General features: G+C 41.6%; 2 protein-coding genes across 5 annotated transcripts in view; one reads left to right on the top strand and one right to left on the bottom strand.

The window, feature by feature from the left end:
- Positions 1-93: 93 nt before the first annotated feature.
- ARPC5L (actin related protein 2/3 complex subunit 5 like) lies at positions 94-10,513 on the top strand. The gene is made up of 4 exons (XM_075120416.1): positions 94-325; positions 5,508-5,579; positions 6,281-6,457; positions 9,485-10,513. Exons 1-4 carry the CDS (start codon positions 182-184, stop codon positions 9,545-9,547), a joined length of 456 nt encoding a protein of 151 aa, XP_074976517.1. The 5' UTR covers positions 94-181; the 3' UTR covers positions 9,548-10,513.
- Positions 10,514-11,432: 919 nt separating this feature from the next.
- Positions 11,433-23,798, bottom strand: part of GOLGA1 (golgin A1) — a 30,653-nt gene continuing 18,287 nt past the window's right edge. For all 4 annotated transcript variants that reach the window (XM_075120414.1, XM_048822566.2, XM_048822567.2 and 1 more), the window contains 9 exons: positions 23,456-23,551; positions 22,028-22,117; positions 20,079-20,181; positions 19,400-19,560; positions 18,813-18,968; positions 17,774-17,833; positions 16,354-16,524; positions 15,626-15,712; positions 11,433-14,087 (listed from right to left, as the gene is read on the bottom strand). In XM_075120414.1, the coding sequence (XP_074976515.1) occupies positions 14,007-14,087; positions 15,626-15,712; positions 16,354-16,524; positions 17,774-17,833; positions 18,813-18,968; positions 19,400-19,560; positions 20,079-20,181; positions 22,028-22,117; positions 23,456-23,551 (1,005 nt within the window). In that variant the 3' untranslated portion in view covers positions 11,433-14,006. The remainder of the gene's footprint in view (positions 14,088-15,625; positions 15,713-16,353; positions 16,525-17,773; positions 17,834-18,812; positions 18,969-19,399; positions 19,561-20,078; positions 20,182-22,027; positions 22,118-23,455; positions 23,552-23,798) is intronic.

Here is a 23,798-nt window from a genome sequence, read left to right as displayed (position 1 = left end):
GCTCAGCCCCGCCCTCCAGCTCCGAGTCTCGCCTCACAGCCAAGCTCCGCCTCTGTCCTTCCGGCTCCTCCCCGACTTCTCCGGCGGCGGGCGGGGTTTCCGGTTCCGCCCCTTGCCGGAAGCGGCGCGCGGGGGCTCGCGGCTGTGAGGCGAGGCGCGGCGCGGCGGCCTCTCCGCCGGCATGGCCCGGAACACGCTCTCCTCGCGCTTCCGCCGCCTGGACATCGACGAGTACGACGAGAACAAGTTCGTGGAGGAGCCGGACGAGGCGGCGGCGGCGGCCGAGCCGGACCCGGCTCCCGAGGTGGAGGCGCTGCTGAGGCAATATCCTTCGGGGAGTCCTGGGCCCGGCCCCGCCGGCGGGGAGAGCCGCGCCGGGCGGGCCCACAGGCCCCAGGGCCGCGTCCTGGGAGCCGGCCGGGCCGCTGTCGTCCCGGGGGGCGGCTCTTCTGCGGGCGCGGCGGCGGGGGCTTGGCGGGCCCTGCGCCGGGCTGCTGCAGGCGGGGGCTGGAGAGCCCCCGTCTCCGCGGAGCGAGGGCAGGAGTCGGGGCTTGACGCGGCGGCGCCTGCCTCGCCGCTGCCCGCCGGGGCTGGAGCGCTCCAACCCGGGTCCGTTCCTTGCAGCGGCGGCCCAGGCGAGCCCTGCGAGGGTGCAGAGAGCAAGCTGGTGGAGGGGCGGGCAGACGGATCCAGTGGCGGATTTTTACAGAAGTGGTCTCTGCTGTACTTGGGAAGCAAACTGTGAACCTATGCAGAGCTTAATCCAGGCAGCGATGTCTGCCCGAGGGCGCAGAAAGCCCGGAACAGTCGCTCTGATGTGTGACCTGAGGCATTCCTTTCTCTGGCTCCTACTCGGGTGACACGGATGATACTTTAAAAGTCAACGTTGTTAGCTGTTACTTTGCTCAGAAAAGCATGTATTAGAGCATGTATCGTGTTATGAAGATTTACAGTTACTCTGAGGGGGACTTTCAAAGGAACAGTTGGCAAAAAACCATCTAACTCCCAGTTGACTTTCAATCAGTGTAGGGTGCCTAACTACCATTTGTACTGTTGAAAAATCTCTCCTTTAACAACAGTTTATATTGCATATGTCTTTTAACACCACGTGGCCCATGGTTGCAGTGTGGGCATTATTGGTGTTATAGTCTTAAAGGGGGTGGGGTCTCTTCTTTCAAAAGGTAGCGTGAAACATGCATGTCCCCAAGTGCTTTGTAAATTTAGTCATGAATATAAATTTGGTGAGATTAAGTAGCTGTGCATAACTGAAAATACCTACAATTGGAGATGTGTTAAAAGTATAATTTTTGATCTGTTCTGAGGTATTCCTTAATGCTCCTAGGTGTGACTAACTTACATAGTTCCCTAATAACATCTATTAAAATGCTAAAAACACTTGGCTCCCCAAAATGTTATCTTAACCCATCTCTCCTTTTTTCATCTTTGCCTTTTTGCTGTCCAGTTTCATGAATTCTAATCTCATCACACTTTCTGTTTACAAGAAATAAACATGTTCCTTTGCTTATCTTTATATGATACAGTGGACAAAATTGAAAAAACTCCACTTGGCTGATAAAGAAAAGAAAGCAGCAAACATGGGAAATGAAAGCACGTCCCAGACTGTGCTTTAACTTTAAGATTGGTATCTCTTTGTCTGTGGAATTCTAACCAGGTCCTGAAATCTGAAATAACCTGATTTAGAGTTGTGGGTCCAAGCTGTGCATATTGCACCACCAACAATTCTGTCATTTTTTTAGCAGTTTATGAAAGGGGATTATGTGGGATCTGATCTCAATTTTTGTAGCAGTTGATTGTAATTCATAGTTTATATTGGATTGTTGATAAAAACACTGGAAGCAAATTAAGTTACCTAATTAGGGGTTGCAGACAGAAGTGGACAGAGAGCCTTATATAGAAGGAGAATGTTCCGTTGCCTCATCCCATTTCTGAAATAATTTTTCAAGTAGGACAGTGTGTTTTGAAGTGAGTTAATTGAGCCAAACTGATGTAAATGTGCTTAAAATAACTCTGCCACCAGCCACACTGGGACCTAACCCAGATTATTCCTTTTATTAAGGTTCCTGTTCAGAAGATGAAAGCAAGGAGGCTCCTTGACACAATGTATTTTTAAAATGAAGCCTACAACAAGTGTGTGTGTGTGGGGGGGAGCAGGATAGCCTCTTACTGGGAGGATCTGCAGGAGAAATAGTTTTAGTTTGTCTGTGCATCTTAGAAAATATCAGTTGGAGTTGTGCAGATCTTTTTTCACAGTGTAACCTAGAGTAAAGTGCTTGATAGCCTGGGAGGTTTATATCGTCCACCCACAAAAAGGGTACAGGTTTGCTCCCATCACTAATACATATCAGTAGTGTCCGCTTTACCACGTGGAGATGACAAAGTTCATTCTCCCCATTTGCTGCTTGGATTCTCTGCTCAATCTGTTAAAAGGTGGTGATGTGGTCATTTCTGTGATGTGGGACTTTTCTCCATTAGGGGGCTGGACTAAGCCCCACCAGATGATTTCAGATTGGTCCGAACAGCCATCAGACTTGATGTCGACCTGGGCTGGATTCTAGTCTGTCATCTAAAGGTGACAATCTATATCTCATTACCAATCCTCTGAGCTATCTTGTACCCATACTATGTAGTTAAGATTCCTTCACTGTAAAAATTAAATTGGGCAGAAGGCCAATAACTGTTCTAAGTTTGTATAATTTGATTAGTAACTAGTTGCAGTATGTGCTGATCCCTTTATATTGATCGGAATTCTTCCTGAGTGGAAGCTGTCACTTGGGCTGCTCTTCCACACCAAATAAGATCATTCATGAAGTCCTCCAAGATGCACGTTTCTATCTGAACAAGTGTTGGGAATGACTGAATTAACTATTTTATGGCAGCATTATTTTTTAAATCCCAATATGAAGTTGCGGGTAACAAGTTAAGGACTTGCATGTATTTCAGAGAGGGGCTCTTCTATTAATTAAGGAAGTAGATTAGTTCATTACCATCCTGCTGTTACTTCTATTTATAAGCATAATAGAAATGAATAGTAAATGTTTTGAGAGTTTTCCAGTTATAGCTGCCAGTATACCAAGTTACTTTTTAGGTGACTTGTTCCCCTGGATGCCATTCTTGTTACTTGGCATCCCTTGAACTAAGCAAATGAGAATGTTGGGTTGTAAGGTTAGATGGTTCCATAGCTCAGTTTGAGTAACTGAGAGCAAGGCTTTGCTGATTTGCAAAGTTTTACATTTTGTGGTAAATGAGGAGGTCTCTGCTTCTATAACAGTGAAGTCTTGTCAGCTTTAGTTTAACTGACACAGGATTTCCTGTCAACTCAGATGTGAACAATTGCTTTAAAAATAAGTGAAGAGGAAATTGACCTTGGAGCAGAATGAGCACTTGTTTGCAATCCTTCTTGCTGTGCTGTCGGGCTTTAACAATCTTACTCTTGCTGTGTAGTTTCAGGGCTTGGGATCACAAAGTTAATTAAAATCATTGTGAAACATAAAACTGGTGCTGATTTCTTTGGCATCTTTTATTCAAGTTTTTAAATTTATATTTAACTGCCTGATACTTGTGACTGTTCTTACTATACAGTATAGAATTCCCCAAACTACCTTGCTCCATTACCACAATTTAACTTATGTAGAAAAGATAACATCTCTTCATTGGCAAAGCTCAGGTTTCCACACTCTCCTCCTATAGAAGGAGAAACTATAGCTACGCTTAGGATTTGCAGGAGACAGGATTGGATGTTTCCCAGATGGGGTATGCATGCATTCCCTTTCATAAATAGATGTGTGTAATCTGAATCTTTCCCATGCTTTCAGATATCACTTAGGATACAACCAAGGCTCTGCTATCTCTGTGTAGCTTGGACTGCTTCTTGCATGTCTTCTATGTTGTTAAATCTCATAATTTTCTCTCTATATACTGTTCAATGGAGCGATTCTTTTGGTTGACTCCTCTTACATGTTTCTTGAGTTGTCCATAGCAGATGCTCAGGCTTCATTCTTAACACATTCGATATTTTCATCATCTTCTATGGGTAACTTTGGAGATAAGGAGTTGTTCAACTGTGGTGGCAGTTGCAATAAATTCATTCCATTTAATACTTAGTATTTTCCTGGGGCATTTGCTTTCAAAGGCATTTAGATATTTGTCTGTAAGTTTGGTGGATTTCCAGCCTCCAGAACCATATGCAAGGTGAAAATGACATTTTAGTTGAAGTCGTAGTTTGGTTTTTAAAAGACTACATCTTGTTTAAGCTGGTGAATGCGGCAGCCATCTTGCCAATTTGATATTTTCTTCTGGATATCCCCAGTGGACTTGTTTATATTTTTACAGCTAATCTAACAGGTCTTCCTTCTGGACGCTGAGTTGTTACCCACCTACTTTGTGAATTCTAGCTTTAGGAGCTGTGGAATCCTACACGTCTTTTCACAGCAAAACCCCTCTTGAAAGAATTGGGAACGCTTTCTGATTGAAGACAGGATAAGACTCTTTTTTTTGGATCGTGTGTGTGTGTGTGTGCAGGTTATGTGGACCCTGAACTCCATAATGCTATTTTGGAATTTCAGTGACTACACCGGGGTCTCAAACATCCGGCCCGCAGAGTTATTTGCTGATGCCCGCCAAGCTCCCCGCTTCCCCCTGGAGTTATTTCCTGTGGTTGCCAAGCTCCCCTCACCTGCCGTTGCATCCATGCTCCTCTGCCTACCTCCAAGTGCTTCCCACTGCCAAAGAGGTGTTTGGTGGCACTTAGCACTTTTCAGGAGGGACGGGGAGCTGTGCGCTCAGGGGAGGAGGCGGGACGGGGATTTGGGGAAGGGGTTGGAATGGGAGCTGGGAAGAGGTGGAGTGGGGGCTGGGCCGGGGGGAGTGTGTGTGTGCGCGTGCGCGGGGGGGACGGGGACTTCTGTACCTTTATATGAAAAGGTGTCAGTAATGCGGCCCTTGGGCCAATGTACTAGTCCTCATGTGGCCCTCGTGGTTTGGGTTTGAGATCCCTAGTCTACACAGTATCCACTGTACTCTTTATCAGTAATGTAATTTTTGTGACAAGCTGGGATACCTCCGAGTTCATGGTGATGCTCAGCCATTATTGTGTACATTATGTATAGTATTTAAAAACAGTGGTAAGTGTGAAGATCTACTGACCATGAACTGAGTTTCCTTTTGATGTGCACAAGTTGACACTCTTCTTTTCTACTACACCATCTTTTAGAAATCATGTATTTTGTATTACAAAGCACATTGTGGTGATCTTTAGAGTACTCAAAAGGCTATTCACAATAGTCTTAGCTATATTAAAAATGAGGGTTATGTCAGCTTGATTAAAAGGTGTGGTATGTTGCTACAGTTTGTCCTTGCTTCCTGATTCCACTATCTTGAGTTAGGTGTTTTAGAAAATCCAGTGCTCTAATCTGTCCTTTATAGAATGCTTATTAATCATCTTTAAGAATATCTAAACAATTTGGGTCCTTAACTTGCTGTGCCGCACAGGTGATATGCTCCAAGCTTTCCACACAGCTTTAAGGAATTCTCCTTTGAACACAAAGAACCAAGCAATAAAGGTAAATAGAGTCTTTGGGTTTCTAATGGTGTGACTGTTAGTTCACCTTAAGTGCTGACACACTGATCCTTAAGGACCTAGCTATGGAGTGTTAATACGCTTTAAAATAACATTTATCTGAAAATATAAATAGTTGATTGTTAATAGTCTAGTATATGAACCACTTGTAAAATGTATATGCTATATATTTCTACTTAGACACCCTTGATTAGTAACTGCTTCTGTTCGGTGGCTGGACCTTTACCATGCAAACTCTAGGAGAAGAATATTAGAAGCTATCCAGTATATGTGGCTTCTCCACCTTGGTGCACATACCTGGCTCGATGGAGTGGGATAGCAAGTTTATGCTAGGGCATAGCAGTGGGGGAAACATGCTGCTAAGATACTTACAAGTCTGGTCCACTGACCCACCAAATCCCATCATCTCACAAGGAAAAACTGACCCTTTTCAATCCTTCTAATGTTTAAAGAAGTTGGTTCTTAAATGCTTCTAAGTACTCAAATTTAAAATGGTAAAATTAAAGCCTAATTGTTCACAGACTGACATGGCCTTTTATATCCAGCTGAGAGTTCCATTGCATGTTATCTGTTAGGCAGAAGTCATTTGCTGAGTACATGTGCATTTTGGATACAGTTAAGATTTTGCTGTTTCTGCTCTTTGAGGCAGTAGGTTCTGATGTCATTTTATTTCTCTTGTTGCAGGAACGGGCCCAGGGAGTGGTGCTTAAGGTCCTCACATCCTTTAAAAGCAGTGAGATAGAACAGGCAGTAAACTCGTTAGACAGAAATGGTATTGACTTGTTAATGAAGTACGTTTATAAAGGATTTGAAAAGCCAACAGAAAACAGCAGTGCAATATTACTTCAGTGGCATGAAAAGGTAAGTCTCTCTTCCAGTGCTGCCGAAGCTTGAAGTCACGGTTCAGTAGGATCATTGGTGAAAATCTTCTGAGTGGCTACATGCTCTATGTAACAGTACCTCTTGCAGAATCGTATGATATTATTGTAGTCAGTGGAGGTGCTGGTGGAGGAGTCTGAGAGGGCATTTTCCCTGAGGGCTACACTATTTGGGAATTTATTTCCCTACTGGTCTGCCAGAGTTTGGATTCATTAACTTTTAGTAGGCTTCAAAGTCTATCTTTTCTTGCAGCCATTTAGAAAGGTTGGGAGTCCATGGAAGGAGGAATAAGGTGGAAGTATTATGATGTAGTTGGATAGAGTGGTGTGATTTTCTTTGGTAGAATCTACCAACTTGTAAACTGAGAGTTGATTATTCAAAGTATTAAAGTGATTAGAAAAAAATCAATCAGGCATATATGCAGAGGTGCATAGGCCTCTGGATATGTGCTAGAGAAATACATGCCTCAGAGCTTTCGTGTGTCATACTCCCATAAATTGGCAACTGGATGTACAAATCTGAGCAGTGATTGTTATACAATTCTAACTTGCAAGAGAAACTCTTGTGAAGTCTTGCAACTGAAAAGCTCCTACTTGGACCACATTCTACCTTAGAGTTCAAGTGTGGAATGACTGCTCTGATGTGTACTATCCTGAGGCAAAGGTCCCCTATCGAATGGCTGTTCTGTGATCCTATGAGGATGTGGTGAGGGCCTTGCTGCCAATAGACTGTTTTGATACTTTCCTTCCTGCCACCCTGAGTAGGGTGCATGTTTGAGCAGGCAGAGGTCTGTAGGGAATGATTGTTCTGCCCCCCTCCTGAGTGTAGGTCTGAGTGTGGAACAACTCAGTCTTTTTAAAGGAAGAAATTTCTTTAAATTCAGCGTACATCTACAACCGCACAAGGATGTGTTCAGACATTAAAGACAACACAGCAGGGATACTTAATAACTGCACTCAAGACTTCTGCAGCTGCTGCTTGCTTTGCAGAATGTCAGTTCAGATGTGGGGGTGGGAGGAGAGAACTGTTCTCTTCACAGCAAGGAACATATTTCTGCTTGTTTTTTGTTTCCAATGAACATGATGGTTTCTGGCCATTATGGATTGGTGGCCCATGGTGTATGAAATTACCCAGCATACTGTGTTGGCTGGGGAAATGTCACCATGCAGCGTATGCAGCAAAGCATAACGAGCTTACATGCTCATCACTAGACTTGGAAAGGAATGAGGCAGTACTACAGTAGTCTTGGCACTGTTTCCAAACTGAAGCTTTGCTCGCATTCCGCTTCATGGCACTACTGGTATGAAGAGTGACTCGTGCATGGTGAGAGGAGGAGTCATCTGTCTAGTCCTTTGAGATCTAGCACTTCCTTTCAGGACCTTTTTAAATTAGTGTCAGAGCCAGCTGCCCAGCTTTAGCAACAGATATAGAAACAAGTCTCAGTTGTGACTTGGGTGCAAGTGGGTAAAAACATGAATTCTTACACACCCAGCTTGTGCAATTACACACACTCCCACACCTCTCAGATAAGAGGACTCAGTTATAACATTGCACTTCCTAAGAGCAGCAGGATGTTTTACATGAGTATTCCCTGCTCAGGCTGTAATACTTCATAGGTTGCATTTTTATTGCATCTAGCAGATAAACTTGTAAGCTGTCAATTTAGTCTCTGAGTATATAGCTGCTTCTCCTAATCACTAGTATATCTACATTTTAGACCCTAATGTAGGTACATTTTGGTTTACTGTTTGTATGCAGGATATTGAACTTAGACTAAAAACAAAAGAACCTTGTTTCCAGTCAGAACTATGGCAGGTGATAGAGATTCTGTAGTTGTGGTAATGTCATACAAAGTTTTAATACCATCTTCAGTGGAACTGGTGATAGCTTTGTTCTGTGTCCTAGAGTCTTTCTGCACCATCCCCTTAAATTTGAATGGTTTACAAGATGTCACTAGGTTACTGTCTGACAGTAATGTCTCCCTCAAGTGTCCTTGGGTGCTCTGATATAATACAATAGCTTGTCTTACAGAACCATGTTGCCTCAGATACTTGAGAACCTCAGTCTTTATTCTACCTATCAACACTCTTGTGAAGAGTGAGATTATTATCCCCATAGTACAGATGTGGGAACTGAGGCATAGAGACTAAAGATTTGCCTAAGGTCCTGAAGGAAGTCAGGGCAGATCTGGGAATTGAATCCAGGTCAAAAATCCCAGTTTAGCACCCTAACCATTAGCTCATCTCTTCTGGTGGTCAGCCATAGGTTATACTCTTTAGTCCCTGATACAACTTATTCCCCAAATCACCAAGAAGTTAAATTGTTCTGTAAGATTACAACTGCAGAAGGTACCTGCACAGACTTTAGGGGAAAGATTAATGTATCTTAAACAATTCTTCTAGGGTTAAATAATTTCCTGTTTCTATTAATGCTGTTCTTAAGAAGTTGGGATAAACTGTCTAGTAATACATTCCCAATGTTTGACTTTAGAGTGTCTTTTCCAAAAATGGCTGCAGTTGCTGCTGACTATTGGAATGTTCAACTCTTGAACCAGTAGCATAATGCCAAATGGTTACAGTTCCTTAGTAACACTAATACTTGATCATGTGGGCATATTTCCTTTCTAATGTGTCTGAAAGTGAGATTCCACAAAATGAAAACTGCTGTTTCTGCTTCATGTTCATTTGCAGATTTGTTACCCTATCATTTTCAGAAGAATTAACTTATTCAAACAGTAATGTTAATTCCAGCACCTCTTCAGGAAATCTATTTTTCATTAAAGAGCCTTTTTTAAACAATGACTTCAAAGGTTTAAGAGCAAGAAAATGTAAAATAAGAAGTAAATGCTTATAGTGAATAGTGTCTGAATTTTAGGAGCTCTAGCAACAAATGGAGAAGTGAACTATATACTGCTTAGTGTTACAATTAAGTACAGAAATGTTAGCTAATATCTGCTGTTATGTCTGGGATGCCTTGTGTGTAATCTGTCTCCCTTTCCCACCCTCACAGGCACTAGCGGTAGGTGGACTAGGTTCCATAGTAAGAGTTCTTACAGCAAGAAAGACTATTTAAAAGACTTGACTTGAACCAAGATGAACAGTTTTGGAATCAGAAGAAAGAATTAGCTGAAGTGACGCTGGTCCATCTTTCTAGACATTGCAATCTACTGAAATACTTTGGAAACCTCTGGAATGCTTCTAATTCTAAAGGTTGGGGGAAAAGGGTAAATATTACTGTGCTTTCTGACTATCAAATACAGAAGCTGAGACATTCAATCCCTTGTTTAAAGGTAAAGCAGAAGGCAGAATTTCTGCCCCCATTACGGTAAGGGGAGAGGTCATTAAGAGCCTGTGTGTATTGCTTATTTAAAAGAAGAGGTGCTATGGCTTCAGTAGACACACAATTCTGACTGGGGGAAATGTTTTTGAAAGGGGATTTTGTACATACAATCAGAGGACTAGCTGGACTACTGGTTTGTAAAGTGCCTGCTGCATCAATAAAGCTCTTGAATTGTAAGAGTCAAACTGCCCTTGCTTCAAAGGCAAATTAGTATTGAAATATTCCTGGTGTAGGATCCTCCACATAGCAGCATGCTCTTGTTTACACATATACCACCTTGACTGACATGCTTTAAACTAGAGCACCTTTTCCTAAATGGACTGAATGAGCACCTGTAACTGCACCTTGGCCTCACTCTGTGTTTACTTGAATGTTTTCTTTCTAGCCCTGCTGTAATTTGTATGTATAAACAGAGGATTAAGTTAAGTGCCAAATATAATATATGGTGTATTAAGGTGTCTGAGGGTTTAGTTTCTCCTCATGCCAGCTGAGCAAGGAACTACTTCAAAGCTTCATGTATAACTAATGCTGTTATGGAAAATGTGTCCTTGCATTTAAGTATGGTGAGTACTTGCTTGTCTTCTGAATCAGAGCTCTGATATGTTCACCTGTAAGCAGAAGTATATTCACTCCCTTTGAAGTGGACTTTTTCTGAGTAGAGTCCTGCTAATAAACTAACAGCACATCTTTAATGTACAATGCTGTATAGTCATCTGTGTGGGAGAAGATCCTGGCATGTTGTGTTAATGCTATAGATAACATAGCACCAGTCAAAAGAAGGGGACTGTAGTTTAGCTTTAGGTAAAAAAAACAAACAACAGCAGTGCATCATTGAGTTACAAGTTTGTTTTTAGAAAACCTATGGCAGACAGAAGCTCAGAACTAGTACTGCATGGGCTCTCTCTTCCTCTCCCAAGCAAAGATGCTACCCTAGTAACAGGACCTGCTGTGTGATTAAAAATTGAACTTTGAGAACACAGTCCCTTTAGAGGCCAATGGCAAGCATTGGTGAGGACTATGACTTAAGATGCAGGGTGTTAAGGTTGAAGGAACTTGTCACATAGAAGCACCTGGAACAAAGGCATTAGGGTAAATTATCCATGCAGCATATGCTGTCTTTTAGGTGAAAAGAGCTCCCCCTCCCACCCACCTTAAGGGTAACTGAATTTAAAAAATGAGAGATTGAAGGTCCGCTCATGGATTCTATGTTCTGAAAAGGCATTACCGCTCTGCTTCAAGAAGAACCCCTGACTGCTGGAAGATGGCTTCTCTTAATCAAGCAGCCATGGAGGGATGAAAGAGTAACAGAGGTCAAATGAAAGGGAACTTGATTGTAACAGGACAGCAGTTGAACTGGGGCTTTATAAATGGACTTCACCCCCTTCAGTGAAATTTGGTCTCCTGCAGTATGTATTAACATTATGCATCAAGTGAGGGAAGGGCATCAGAAATACTAGCCACAGAAGGTAGGAGAAGAAAAAGTATGCACTTACCCTCAATAAGAAAGTAGGCTTAGTTCATGAGTTAAGTATAACAGTTCCCCCACAGAGGTCAGTTAGCTCCTTTACATGTTAACTACCTAGTCCATTGACACTGGAATACCATTGAGCTAACTAAGTAAGGTGACTAGAAGGAAGTCGAGTTTTAATCAAAAATATTGCACCACAAATTAGTTCAGTTGTTTCATAGTGTTATATAATACAATCCATATTTACAACACCAAAGGAATAGATTAAATCCACTGGCAAATGTTCATAGAAAGGATTATACATACCCAGGAGCTTCTATAGAAGGAAGAAGTACATTAATTATTTTTATATATACACCATAGATTATTCTTGCTGTGATAGTTACAGAAAATTCAACACAGGAAAACTAGCTCATGGCAAATTAAGGACCTTAAATTCCTATAGGATCAAACTGAAGTTATGCTATTCAACAGATACTGTAAGTTTCTCTAGCATACAGCCCACCTTGTTCCCTTTACCCTGATCCCCTAACCAGCTGAGGAGACTGCTTTCCTTCATGTTAAGCAGCAACCCACAGCAGATTAAAGGAACAACTCAAACCAGCTTTTAAATAAATCCTTAAGCAGCATGCTGGTAGTCACTGGTGGACAAGAACAGTACGAGGGGCATCACCATACTGGAATTTACCTGCCCTAGATCCACTGTCATCAAGAGACACTAGCAAGGGTCGCTACTGCAATTGAGAATGTTTGAATTTCTTTGATATCTTATGGAAAGGAGCCATTCATCCTAAAGTAATTTTTTTAATCACAGTAAAATGAAAGCTTTAGTTCTAAGTACACACAGGCATAGCCCTCATTGCTCCATTTGGAGAGGGAAGAATAATGGACGCAAGTCTCTGCCCCTTGAGATTCATTACATTTTCTAATATGAAAGCTTTTACATTTGTTTGTATGTTGTAAGTTAACTGTGATAACGGCAGCCCTTGAGCCCCCTCCATTGAGAGTAATGCTGTAGGTGAAGCTAAAGCCATTAAAGGTGTTTACTTAGGTGTAAGGACAGAGCCTGTTTATTGAAAATCTTATTGCTATTCTTCCAGAATGGAAGGGTAACTTGATTTATAAAACTCCTTTTGACATTACTCCTACTAGCACAGGCCAACTCCTACACCCTCAGTGAGGTTAAAATACTACAGTGACTATGAATGTCTTATCAAGAAACATTTGGTCTAAAATTCTATCTTAAGAATATGTTGAATTTTCTTTAACAAGATGTATTTGATAAAAATACTGTTATTCAGCAATACCCAAGAGCCTTTTTGCCAAAGAATGACTAAACTTGCTGCCCGTGTAAGTTCTATATTTTCTGTGTAGCTTTTATAAATACTTCAGTTTTTTTAAACAAAGCCAGACAAATTGCTGCTTCCTATTTTTAATGTAGTTTGTGGTTAGTAACTAAGGGCAAAATTCTACTCCAGCTCTGTATGGCAGATCAGGACTTACTCTGTCCTTCCTCTCCAGGGAAGTTCATAGTATTCAAGCCACAAGCTGCTGTGTACAAGCTGAATTCTGCCTTTACATTAAAAGGACTAACATGCTCCAACTAAAGAATAGGAGGACAGGAAAGAGCTAATAAGCCCACCACCTTAAAATCAAAGCAAATTTAGTTGAAGGTAAATTTAAAGTCTGAAATAGAACCAATCAATACTGCTTTAGAGGGAAGCAGGTGTTAGTTATAAAAGTCTGCTGCTAGCAAACTTGTAAAGAAAAAAAAAAGGTTTTATACTGACATTCTTTGCCCTTTGTATCACTAAGATTTTTTTTCCTTTCAGTAAGAACTATGGAACTCGTCTTTTAATTATGTTTACAATAAACTGAAATTCAGCTTTAAAAAGTATTTAAAATGGTTTACTACCTTTCTTCCCAACACTAACAACCTATGATACAGACTAGTACATTAGTTTAAAAGGTGATTGAGTATTAGGTACTATAATTAAGACCATTTTAAATATTAATTTTTTTCTTTAAGAAAAGTAAAAATCAGACAACTATAAAGTTGTGCTCTCTCTCTGAAAATTAAATAAATGTCATCTGTGCAGTTTTCATGACCGCAGGCCAGGATCTATGCACGGTAAAATTTACACAGTGATATGAACAAATGCTAACAAGTTAGGTCAGTATAACAAGGCAAGACTTTGTTTTTGGTTATACCCCTTGTTCGTGTTCTCCAAAAAGCTTTTATAACTGTCAGGAATTGAACACTACCACCAGCAAACCCCCCTTCATTGCCACCTGTGCACAATGAAAAAGGGAAGCTTTACTGTATGTACCTAGAGTTATAGAACTCTAGTATTTCGTGACAACAGAAGCTGGGATTCCCCCATCATGACAAATGGAACTGTCAAAATCCTAAACTGCCACCAATGTTTAGTGAAATTAATATAACCCTTTGGTGCCAAGACACAGGATTTATGAGCATAAGGAGATAGCTGTTACACAGCTAACAGGCCATTGAGACAGAGTCCCTGAATCCACCCCAGAGAGAAAATTTCAGTTTGCAGTGAAGGATGCTGCTTGTACAGTATATCTTTGTAAACAATTTGTCAAAATTCTTGTACACAATACTGCAATGACAGTGATTAAGACACACCTGAATTAGTGTGTGAAGTGTCCTTTTCACAGAAAAAAAGAGGCTAGAAGCTGATTGCCCATTTTCCAGTTCCCTTAAGACCATGCTGTCCTGGGATTCGAGATGGATGGCCGGATACTGCCTTTGGGAGATGGCTTTGACCCAAACCACGACATCTGGCATGGGAAAACACAACACACATTAACCTAGACTCTTCTTTTAAATCATGAAGATTTAACAAGGGACATCAGCCCTTTGGTTAAAGGTTAAAAAAACAAGCATTTATACAACATAAGCAGCAACAGTATTTGCATCCCACACACCTCAGAACTAAGATTCCAATGAAACTGGTTTCACTGATTTTCATTGTCTAAACAGCACATATTCCTTCTGCTTTCATAAAATTTAGCTGATTATGTAGAACAGGATTATTTGTTTAAATTATTTCAACTGACTGTTCCTTTAACTTCACACAGTTTAATTTGTAATCACAGAACCCTGATTAAAGTCAAATGTAAAATACCCACTGTGAAATGGCACCCCATATCCCTCCTGTATACTCAGATATCTAGTCTGAACATGGTTAACTTAACTCTTGATCCAGCTAGGAACAGAATGACAGAACAGTGGGCCTTGGGGTAACACTACGTAGCCCTTTACAAACATCCATTAGTAAAATCTCCCTTATGCCCCTCGGTGAGAATTCTCATTTTACAGAATGGGAAACAAGCAAAAACAGGTTATGCGACTTCCATGGTCATACAACAAATCAGAGGCAAAGGCAAGAGTAGAACGCAAGAATTCTGACTCAGCCCCTTGCTCTGAACACTTAAGCACTTCCTCTGGGAGCCAGGATTAGAACTAAGGAGGTACTAGCTTCCTACCCAATACTGAGTCCACTGCTGCCCTTAGTACTTTTCTGGTGCATGGGAAAGTTGTCCTGTACTTGCCTTTGCTGTCTTATACATCACTTCCAGCAATACTACAAGAAGAGTTTATCATTGTGAGCAGAAACAGAGTGAGTACAAATCACTAATAACCATGTAATGCAAATTGCAGCTTGCTATGCCCTTGAGTACAGCAGCCAGTGATCACTACCGCATGAGAAGAGCAGAGACTAAAACAGTTAGAGATTAAACACCACAGATCATCTATGGGGAGGTAAAAAGAAAAGGAGGACTTGTGGCACCTTAGAGACTAACCAATTTATTTGAGCATGAGCTTTCGTGAGCTACAGCTCACTTCATCGGATGCATACCGTGGAAATGCATCCGATGAAGTGAGCTGTAGCTCACGAAAGCTCATGCTCAAATAAATTGGTTAGTCTCTAAGGTGCCACAAGTCCTCCTTTTCTTTTTGCGAATACAGACTAACATGGCTGTTACTCTGAAACCTGTCATTATGGGGAGGTAGTGGGTCACTATTAAATGAGATTTAGGCACAAAACAGGAAGCTGGCGGGGCTCTGCCGATAGAAAATAAAAATGAGGATGAAAAGGCAAACTACTCAAAAGATATGTTCTTGTTTAATCACCATGTAATTTATCTGCTGTAAACATATTTAAATGTTTGTAAACACACTAGTCTGCTAATTGCATGAAAACAGCAATTGTCATTAGATACAGAAGCTAAAATTTGGGAAATATGTTGCTGAACATCCTCACTGTTCTATGCTGGGACATCTAGGAGAGGACACACATAAAAACAAATCTTACCTTGTATTCCAATGTTTCTTTGAGCATATTTTCTTCCTCTTGCGAAAAGTTAAGTAACACAGACACAGCTTTAATTAGGTGGAATGCCTGAAATAAAAACAGATGTGTTGATATTTTGCAAAACTCTCAAGTCTCTAGGTCCACTCTGGGATTATGGGGTAGCATTGAGGATCTGTGCAGGTTTGGTATGAAGCCTTTATCCTATCCCATTCACAGGTGTGGATTGTGTCAGCTCTAGGGAACTGCGTTCCATAAAATCACTGAGGTGGCTTACTTCCTCTGTGTTTGGCAGGTAGCTTTTCTTGATTCTTCAGTCTCTGTTGTGGTTTGCATAATTTGGGGGAAGCACTTAATTTACCTGGTTTATTTGAATGAAGAATGCAGTTGGTTCCCATGGTAACCCTGAATAGTTCCTAGGGTTAACCAGGCTGGTGTACAGGCAGAATGGAGACATACAATATCCTAATGTATCTTTAGTGTTGAGTGTCTGTTCAAACCCGCGGTACTAATATTTTAAATGGATGCATCTTACCAGATCAACAGGACACCAGGATGCAGCTGGTGCTTCAAAGACTAAAGCAGTTAAACATAACACTGTGCAGTTGCAATTCTCTTTCTAGATCTTAATTACAGTTGGAGTTTTTGTTTATTTTAGTAAGCATGAGTGACTGTGGTGTGCAGGGAGGAGAAGAAAGCTGTCAAACGTAGATGCGAGAACAAGTCTTTACCTCAGATTCTCGGCACGACATGAACTTTAGTACAACATGTTTAAGGTATTCAAAATTGATCTCCCGTGAGTCGTTTAAATCAGAGTTGTTTGTGACAGTCATGGCAGCATTAGGCACTTCAGAATTTGGTTTCTCACGTACTTCAGGGATCTCGCAGTCAGGCCTTATTTTCTGAAAAGGAAAAACTGCATTTTATATTTAACAGTGATATGAATTTAGTACTGGAGGAAGGTGCTATCCTGATACCACTGGAGACTAAAGTCCTCTATCCACAAGACAAGTGTAGCCAGGCAGGAATACTCAAGCAAAAGCTTCTCCCCACCTGACCCCAAAAGAGCCACTTGTAAGGAGAAGATGGTGATTGTCTCCATATCCACTAAATCCTTGGTCCCTCTACCCAGACTGCCAGCACAGAAGCTGCTAATGGTGTCTACATCACACAAACCACTTCTGGAACTGGACCAAAACCAAAAAGAGTGTTGTCTCTAGCCTGAGCAGGATTTGCCTTGGTATTGTAGAGGGGAAGGCTCTGTATCCCATTAGCAACATCAGAGCCATCCAATTCTAACAAAAGAACATTTAAAACCTTTAAAGGCAGGTAAATTATCAAATTTAATGAAAATGACTTCTTAGATGACTGCACCAAGTTGATCTAATGCTGATTGAGACAGGGGCTCACCATTTCATCCCCTCTACCCTCCCCTCCCTCTACCTAGATTGCAGGGTAGAGTCTTTCCCAAAGATGGATACCACTAAGGCTGCGAGATTGACCCGCAGAGGCAGCTAAATAGCAATTAAATCTCAATTCTTCCATCTCCAAGGAGAAGCATCAGGAAATCCTCAGTCCCCCTGGAGCCAGGTTTTCTATAACCCACTAACTATCAAGCAAAAGAAAAAAACAAGATGTGCCCAAACCCTGTTCTGCATCCTTTTATTCACTGTGAAGTGACCACAAGGAAGAGTCTATGAAGGAATACCTCATCTCTCTTGTTTTCTAGTGCAGGTTTCCAGAGATGAAAAAAGTAACCCTAGATTACTGCAAAGTGCAATGAACCAATCCTCAGCCCTTACATCAGAGGAACTACAGTGACCTGGCCACACCAGCTCTGGATGCTACCCTGGATTTCCCCTAGATGCAGAAGAGATCAGGGCTGGCAATAATTATTTACTTGTGCTGAAATTACTGATTGACGCGGTACTCACATCCTGATCAACACCTCTTAGAGCTGTGAAGCATCTGTGGGATTAATGAATATTTATATCCCCAGAGTGGGGATTCATTTTGCTGGGCACTCTGTAAACATATATGAAGACAGTCCCTACCCCAAAGGGTTTACAATCCAGATGGCAGGAAGTTTTTAAAAACTGGCAGCATAAGTACCTTGTCAATATCAGGGGGCTGGAAAGGTTCAAGACTTACCAACTCTTTCTGCAGGGTCTTTTTGAGCTCTGCCATTCTCTGCTGTAACTGTTTTATCATCTACACACACAAGACAGAGAAACTGATATTAGCTTAACAGCATGGAAGCTTCATATTTGAACATGCTCAGACCTACAAGTTTCAAATGAAAAAAACCCCAACAATTAAAGTGTAGCTAATGGGGCAGACATTGAACAAAGTTAATGGCTCTGGGAGAAGCAATCTGACAAGCCTGAATACTCTGCTCTTTCAGTCACACGGTGCAGCAGGAATGGGATGAGGAGACTATTCTTTAACTCCTGGTGCAGATTAACGTGACAACATTAGAGAGAAAATGTGAGGTTAACAGAAAACAAAGGGAACATGGCTGCAATGAGGGGAAAGATACTGCATCAGATACTGAATCTTCTCAGACACAGAAGCAGGATTTTCTGTTATGTATATGGCTCCATAAGACTGCAGAGTGCTAAGCTACAATGGATAACTGTGCATGCACAAGGAAATATGGAGACATGTCCTAGGTCTGGAACGATCCCCTTAAAGCCAGTGGGTCAATCCCCACTTTGAAGAGCCACTTCTTCCTTAAGGCACACTCTAAATGAAAAATACTAGAATAAGGGGTTAAAAAAATAAGGTAACTTCTTCCCCTGTATGTCTTGTCTTTCCAGCACTGTATTCTAGACTAATCTTTCCATGGAAGGCTCTGCCTTGACACTGTATCTTGTACAACACCAAGCATATTGTCATCACTTAATAATGAGGCTTCTTAGAAGAAGTGGGAGTAGAGAAAGAAGGCAGAGCAGTGAACCATGGTATGGGAAGCTGTTCCAGAGGTAGGAGGGGACAGGAAATCCTTTGGCAGCAGCAGGTTTTGCAAGAGGAGGGCAGGACATTAGTACCTAGGGTCACATATTACCTGTAATTTCATGCTTTTCTGCAGGCCTGATGGCCCTCACCGACACACGGTGGGCTGCTGAATCAGGAATACAAGCCACATGAGCCAAATGGAGAAAAGCCATTTCCACTGTATTTCAGTTACCTTGTTTTTCTCAGAAATTTGCTGCTCCAAGTCTCTATTGTCTTTCTTAAGTTGAATAATGTCTGCAGCTGCCACCTCTCCATTTTGTTCCACCTCACGGTCTTCTGGAGGATACAAGTGCTTATTAAAGGCTCTTGCTGCTTCTAATGCCAAAACCTTCAAAGGTAAAGAGCAAAGCAAATCTCAGAGACCACAACTTTGGCAGGCAGGTGCCACTGCCCGAAGATAAAGCTCCACTGTGTTTTTAAATGGTGAGTTTGGGCAGGACAACCTCTCATTTGTGAAATTACCCAAGACAGACACCCAAAGGGACATGGTAGCTGTCTAACAGAAGTGCTGCTTTTCATAGGACACTTAAAAACTGAAGGAGACTGGGTTCCTCTAGGCCAAGTGCACAGTGACAGATACAGACAGCTCTGGTGATGTTTTGAGGCAGCAGGTGGGTTGATGGGGTGACCAATTCAAAGCCCGTCACATCCCATGGAGAGGTTTTGTTTGCTTTCAGGCACAGCAGGGTGAGCTGAAGTCTCTGCACATTGTGATTTTCCAGACAAGACTGGAGGAAGCTGCCCTGCAACTTCACTCACATTTCTCCCACTGGCCAACAGGTGCTCTTGCTGCTCCTGCATCTTCAACCTCAAAGCACTGATCTGCTTTCCTGCAGTTTCTTCCCTCTCTGCTGCTTGGCTCTTACATGCTTCTATGTCAGACTGCAACAGGTGCATTTGCAGCAGGAGAGCTTCATGACCTGGGTCAGGACAGACATGGTTAGTGCCATTCTACAGAAGAAAACAATAACTTCTATTAATTTTCTGCAAACAAAGTGAGTTGCACAGAAGGCAAGTGGGAGAGCCTCAGGCCTATTTCCCCTCTCCAGTGATGCAGGAGGCAAATACAATGGGGACTGAACATCAATGCAAGCTGCCTCAGAGCTTTAACCAGGTGACTCCTAGTTCTTGCGTTATGAGAAGGGGTAAACAACACATCCTTACTCACTTTCTCCACACCAGTCATGATTTTATAGACCTCTACAATATCCCCCACCCCTAGTTATCTCTTTACTAGGACTAAGACAGTCCCAGTCTTTAATCTCTCCTTATATGGAAGCTATTTGGTACCCCAAATCATTTTAGATGCTCTTCTCTGCACTTTTTCCAATTAAAAATGCTAGCATTTTTATAAACTATAGAGTCAAGCAATCCCTAAAGCTACAGAGACTTTACCAAAGTGAAGCAGTTTGGGATGAGTGGACTCCTTTGGTCTAACCTTGCCTGAGTTGGTTTAGCTCCTCCTCTTTTTTTAGAATCACATCAGTTTTTTCATTGATCAACTGGTCCTTTCCCTTTATCAGTAAGATCAGATCTGTAACCTTGAAGACAGACAAAAGAAGGTAAACAGGAATAGTCAATATATAGAACCCACAAATGCTAAAATCTTTCTGTGGCCTAGCCAAAGGGTTACAGAGTATCACCACCTCAGCCAATGCTGGTCCCTCATTAAGAGAGGTAGGGTTTGAAAGCAGGACAAGATCTTTAATGGAAAAAAGATACAGCTTTGGGTGAACTCTACATTGGAATTGCAACTTCTGTCATGGCCAGCAGATGGCACCTATGAAATAATTACCAATTTAAAACAATACAGGACTGCAGCTTAAAACGCTCTGCAGTGGGTGGACCTAGGAAGCAGGATGATGAATACTGATCAGCACCACTGTGCATTTACGGTGATTTCCTAGAACAAGGGTCATCTTAGTGGGCTGGCTCCTCAGCACTGGGAGAAGTAAGTTCAGTGGCTGCTTGAGATGTGTGCTGGGATAGGTAGAAGAGTTTGCTGTTGGCTGTAGCTGCTAGTGGCTCTTTGCTCCCAAATAAGATTTTAAAGACTAGTTCCAGGTCACAAAGAATGTGGGTTAGAGGTCTGGGAGTACAGATTAGTTTACACAGCTAATTACTACAATGCCTAGCAAAATAATACAACTAATGGCCAAAATTGATCAAAATCACATGAAGACTGCTGAAGCCTCCTGACCATCACTTTTTTCAGACAACAGAACGGGGCTCACTTTGGATTACAGCAAACCAAGTCTTTTGTGTTAGGAGAGAACAGCTCTGAATGTGCAATAGATGCTGCTGTTCTTCAATCTCTTTTTAAGCTGCAGACACTCACCATCCAGGAAAGGAAAATGTCATGTTCTATGTACGCACACTTGGTTTATAATCCCATAGGGTCAACACAAACCCATTCAGAATCCTGTCTGTTTGCATTCCAGGACATAGGAATGTAGAAAGCATCACTTTCATCCAGAACTTGGGCATTCTATGTGACCCTGACTGATTCATCTGACTGATTCATGAAGAGTCAGATCTGCAACTCACTCCCAAGAGCAAAGAACCCTGAAGAGGTGGTTCTGAAGGCTGGGTTCAGTGAGACCTGCACCATTTGCTTAGCTGACAACACACAGCTCCCAGCAACAAACAAGCATTGGCCTACGTTGTCCAGTAACACTTTTCTAGACAAAATAACTTGGACTTGACAGTGGGTTCTTGAATGCCAAGTTGCCAGCACACAGCAAACATTTCTGGGTTAAGTTGGGACCACCTTCTAACAGCATAAACAAGGCTGTGATCCAGTAGAAAAAAAGGACTGCAAGAAGTGTATTGTGATGCTTACGGAAAACTGTCAAAAAATGGAGAACCTTAGCACTGGGCTCTCAGCTAGCCTGTAAGCCATGTGTTCCTATCACTGGCCCCTAGCCCTCCCTCTCCTCTTCAACTGCTTAATATACTCACCTGCTGCATCCTGCTGTAATCTCTGATCCTGCAAACGAACACTTACGCACATACCTAACTTTGAGCATATGCACAGTTCTATTGACTTCAGGGGAACATCTCACATGGGTAAAGTTACACATCTGTGTAAGCATTAACAGGAAGTCCTTAGACTGGAAACTTTTTGGGGTAGAGACTCTTCCTGGATGTTTGGGGCCTAATCCTGATTTGGGCCCCTGGGTATTAGGATAATTACTAAAACAGGGTCCAGACTGTTTTGTGTGGATTAGGGCAATCCAAGGGTTCAAGCAATAAACCTACCTGATGAAGTGAGCTGTAGCTCACGAAAGCTTATGCTCAAATAAATTGGTTAGTCTCTAAGGTGCCACAAGTCCTCCTTTTCTTTTTGCGAATACAGACTAACACAGCTGTCACTCTGAAACCTACCTGCTGCTGTAATTCCTCCCTTTGTTTCCGTGTTTCTTCCAGTGCTTTGGCAATTTCGACACTGACTGTTTCTCTGCTACTTAATTCCTTCTGCAAACCAGTGATAATTCAATAATTACTTTCAAGGAGAAAATTCAGTATGAAGCTTTCACAGGAACAAGACTCAAAGCCAGTGGTTTCTCAACTCTAAGATCCAAATCCATTAACAAATGGAATTTATAAGTTATTAGCACACACAGTAATCTCATCCCTCAAATCAGACTTCTTGTTAAGTCAATGCTAACTTAAGACTGGCAGGGAGCCCATTTCTTGGAACTTTTCACGAACTCAGGCAATTGCATTCAGCTTACCTAAAATCTAACACTTTTTTGGTTTCTATTGAAGTAGTCCGTCAGTCTTCACTGCTCTTCCGCTGAAGAATTGTTGCCACATCCCACTCCAGAGGAATCTGCATTTCAGTGATGGGTGAGTGACCCCTAAGCGTCAGCTGTAGTGGTTTGGGATTCTTTTTAAAATATATGTGGACGAGAGGATTGATACTGGCACCATTTTTGCATTGGCACTGCTGACAGGAGCACAGTTCTGGTATGCAAAGTCAAACCTGACCACCACATGAAATGTTTCATACTTGCCAATTCCACTTTTTCTTTTTTCAATTTAAAAAGACACCAACAAGGAAATAGAAAAGGAGTACTTGTGGCACCTTAGAGACTAACCAATTTATTTGAGCATAAGCTTTCGTGAGCTACAGCTCACTTCATCGGATGCATTCAGTGCTCAAATGCTTATGCTCAAATAAATTTGTTAGTTTCTAAGGTGCCACAAGTACTCCTTTTCTTTTTGCGAATACAGACTAACATGGCTGCTACTCTGAAACCTAACAAGGAAACGACTCCCTCCAGTGGCCAATTCTTAAATTCTACATCGCACACACGAAGGCTGATATTTAATGTTCAGAGTTTTCTATGAGATTATAATCTTAAAGGAGAGAAGGTTTAGGCTTTAAATGACTGAACAGGGTTTTATTTAGTAGTCAACTAATTTAGATGCAGTAGCTGTTAAAGGAATGAAATGATGTATTGCTAATACTATTCTATGCTTTTATTAGTGCTTTTCTTCCTCAGAGGATTTCAAAGCTATTCATACTTGACAGTATCCCTTTAAGTACTGAAATGTATTGTTTATGCCAGTATTTAGTAAGACCTAAGCATTTTGTGTCAAGAAAGTACCAGCCATTGGAAATGCATCTTGAATGGTTTGTATTCTGTGTAGGATTTTACTTCCAGAGGAAGGTGTGTGGCAGTAATTAACCATGATCTGAACCTAATGTGGCTTTAAGTATGGACAAGAGGGTACAGTTTGCCATTAGCTGTTTATCAAACTTAGTTCTTTACTCAAGCATAGTCATCAACACAGTTAGGCCCATACCTTTAGTCTTTCCAGTTCAGACTCTTGTTTTTTTAAAGAACTTTCATATTCTTGTCTGCTTTCATTAAAATCTTCATTTTCCTGTTCCAACTGGCTCTGTAAAATGGAAATATCTTGTGTGCCAAGAACCAGTATTTTAACATTTACAGTGTAAATAAACATCCATACACCCCACCCCCAAAGAGATATTGATTTATGCATATTTCAGTGCCTCTGAACATTGTTGCTTGGAGAAAGATCTTCACCTTCAACTTCAAACCACCACCGAATGAACAGCTTTGAACCTGCAGTTATATATGAATTTAGTATTTTCAGACAATACACAGAAGGGTTACAGGTGATG

The sequence above is a fragment of the Caretta caretta genome, chromosome 16 (genome assembly GCF_965140235.1).
Source record: "Caretta caretta isolate rCarCar2 chromosome 16, rCarCar1.hap1, whole genome shotgun sequence".
NCBI classification, from domain to species: domain Eukaryota; kingdom Metazoa; phylum Chordata; order Testudines; family Cheloniidae; genus Caretta; species Caretta caretta.
This window is presented reverse-complemented; position numbering and strand designations above follow the sequence as displayed.

Coding starts and splice junctions, on each gene's coding strand:
- ARPC5L (XM_075120416.1), top strand. CDS start 182: ATGGCCCGGAACACGCTCTCCTCGCGCTTCCGCCGCCTGGACATCGAC. Junction 5,580..6,280: donor CAAAGAACCAAGCAATAAAG/GTAAATAGAGTC, acceptor CTCTTGTTGCAG/GAACGGGCCCAGGGAGTGGT. Junction 6,458..9,484: donor TACTTCAGTGGCATGAAAAG/GTAAGTCTCTCT, acceptor CCACCCTCACAG/GCACTAGCGGTAGGTGGACT.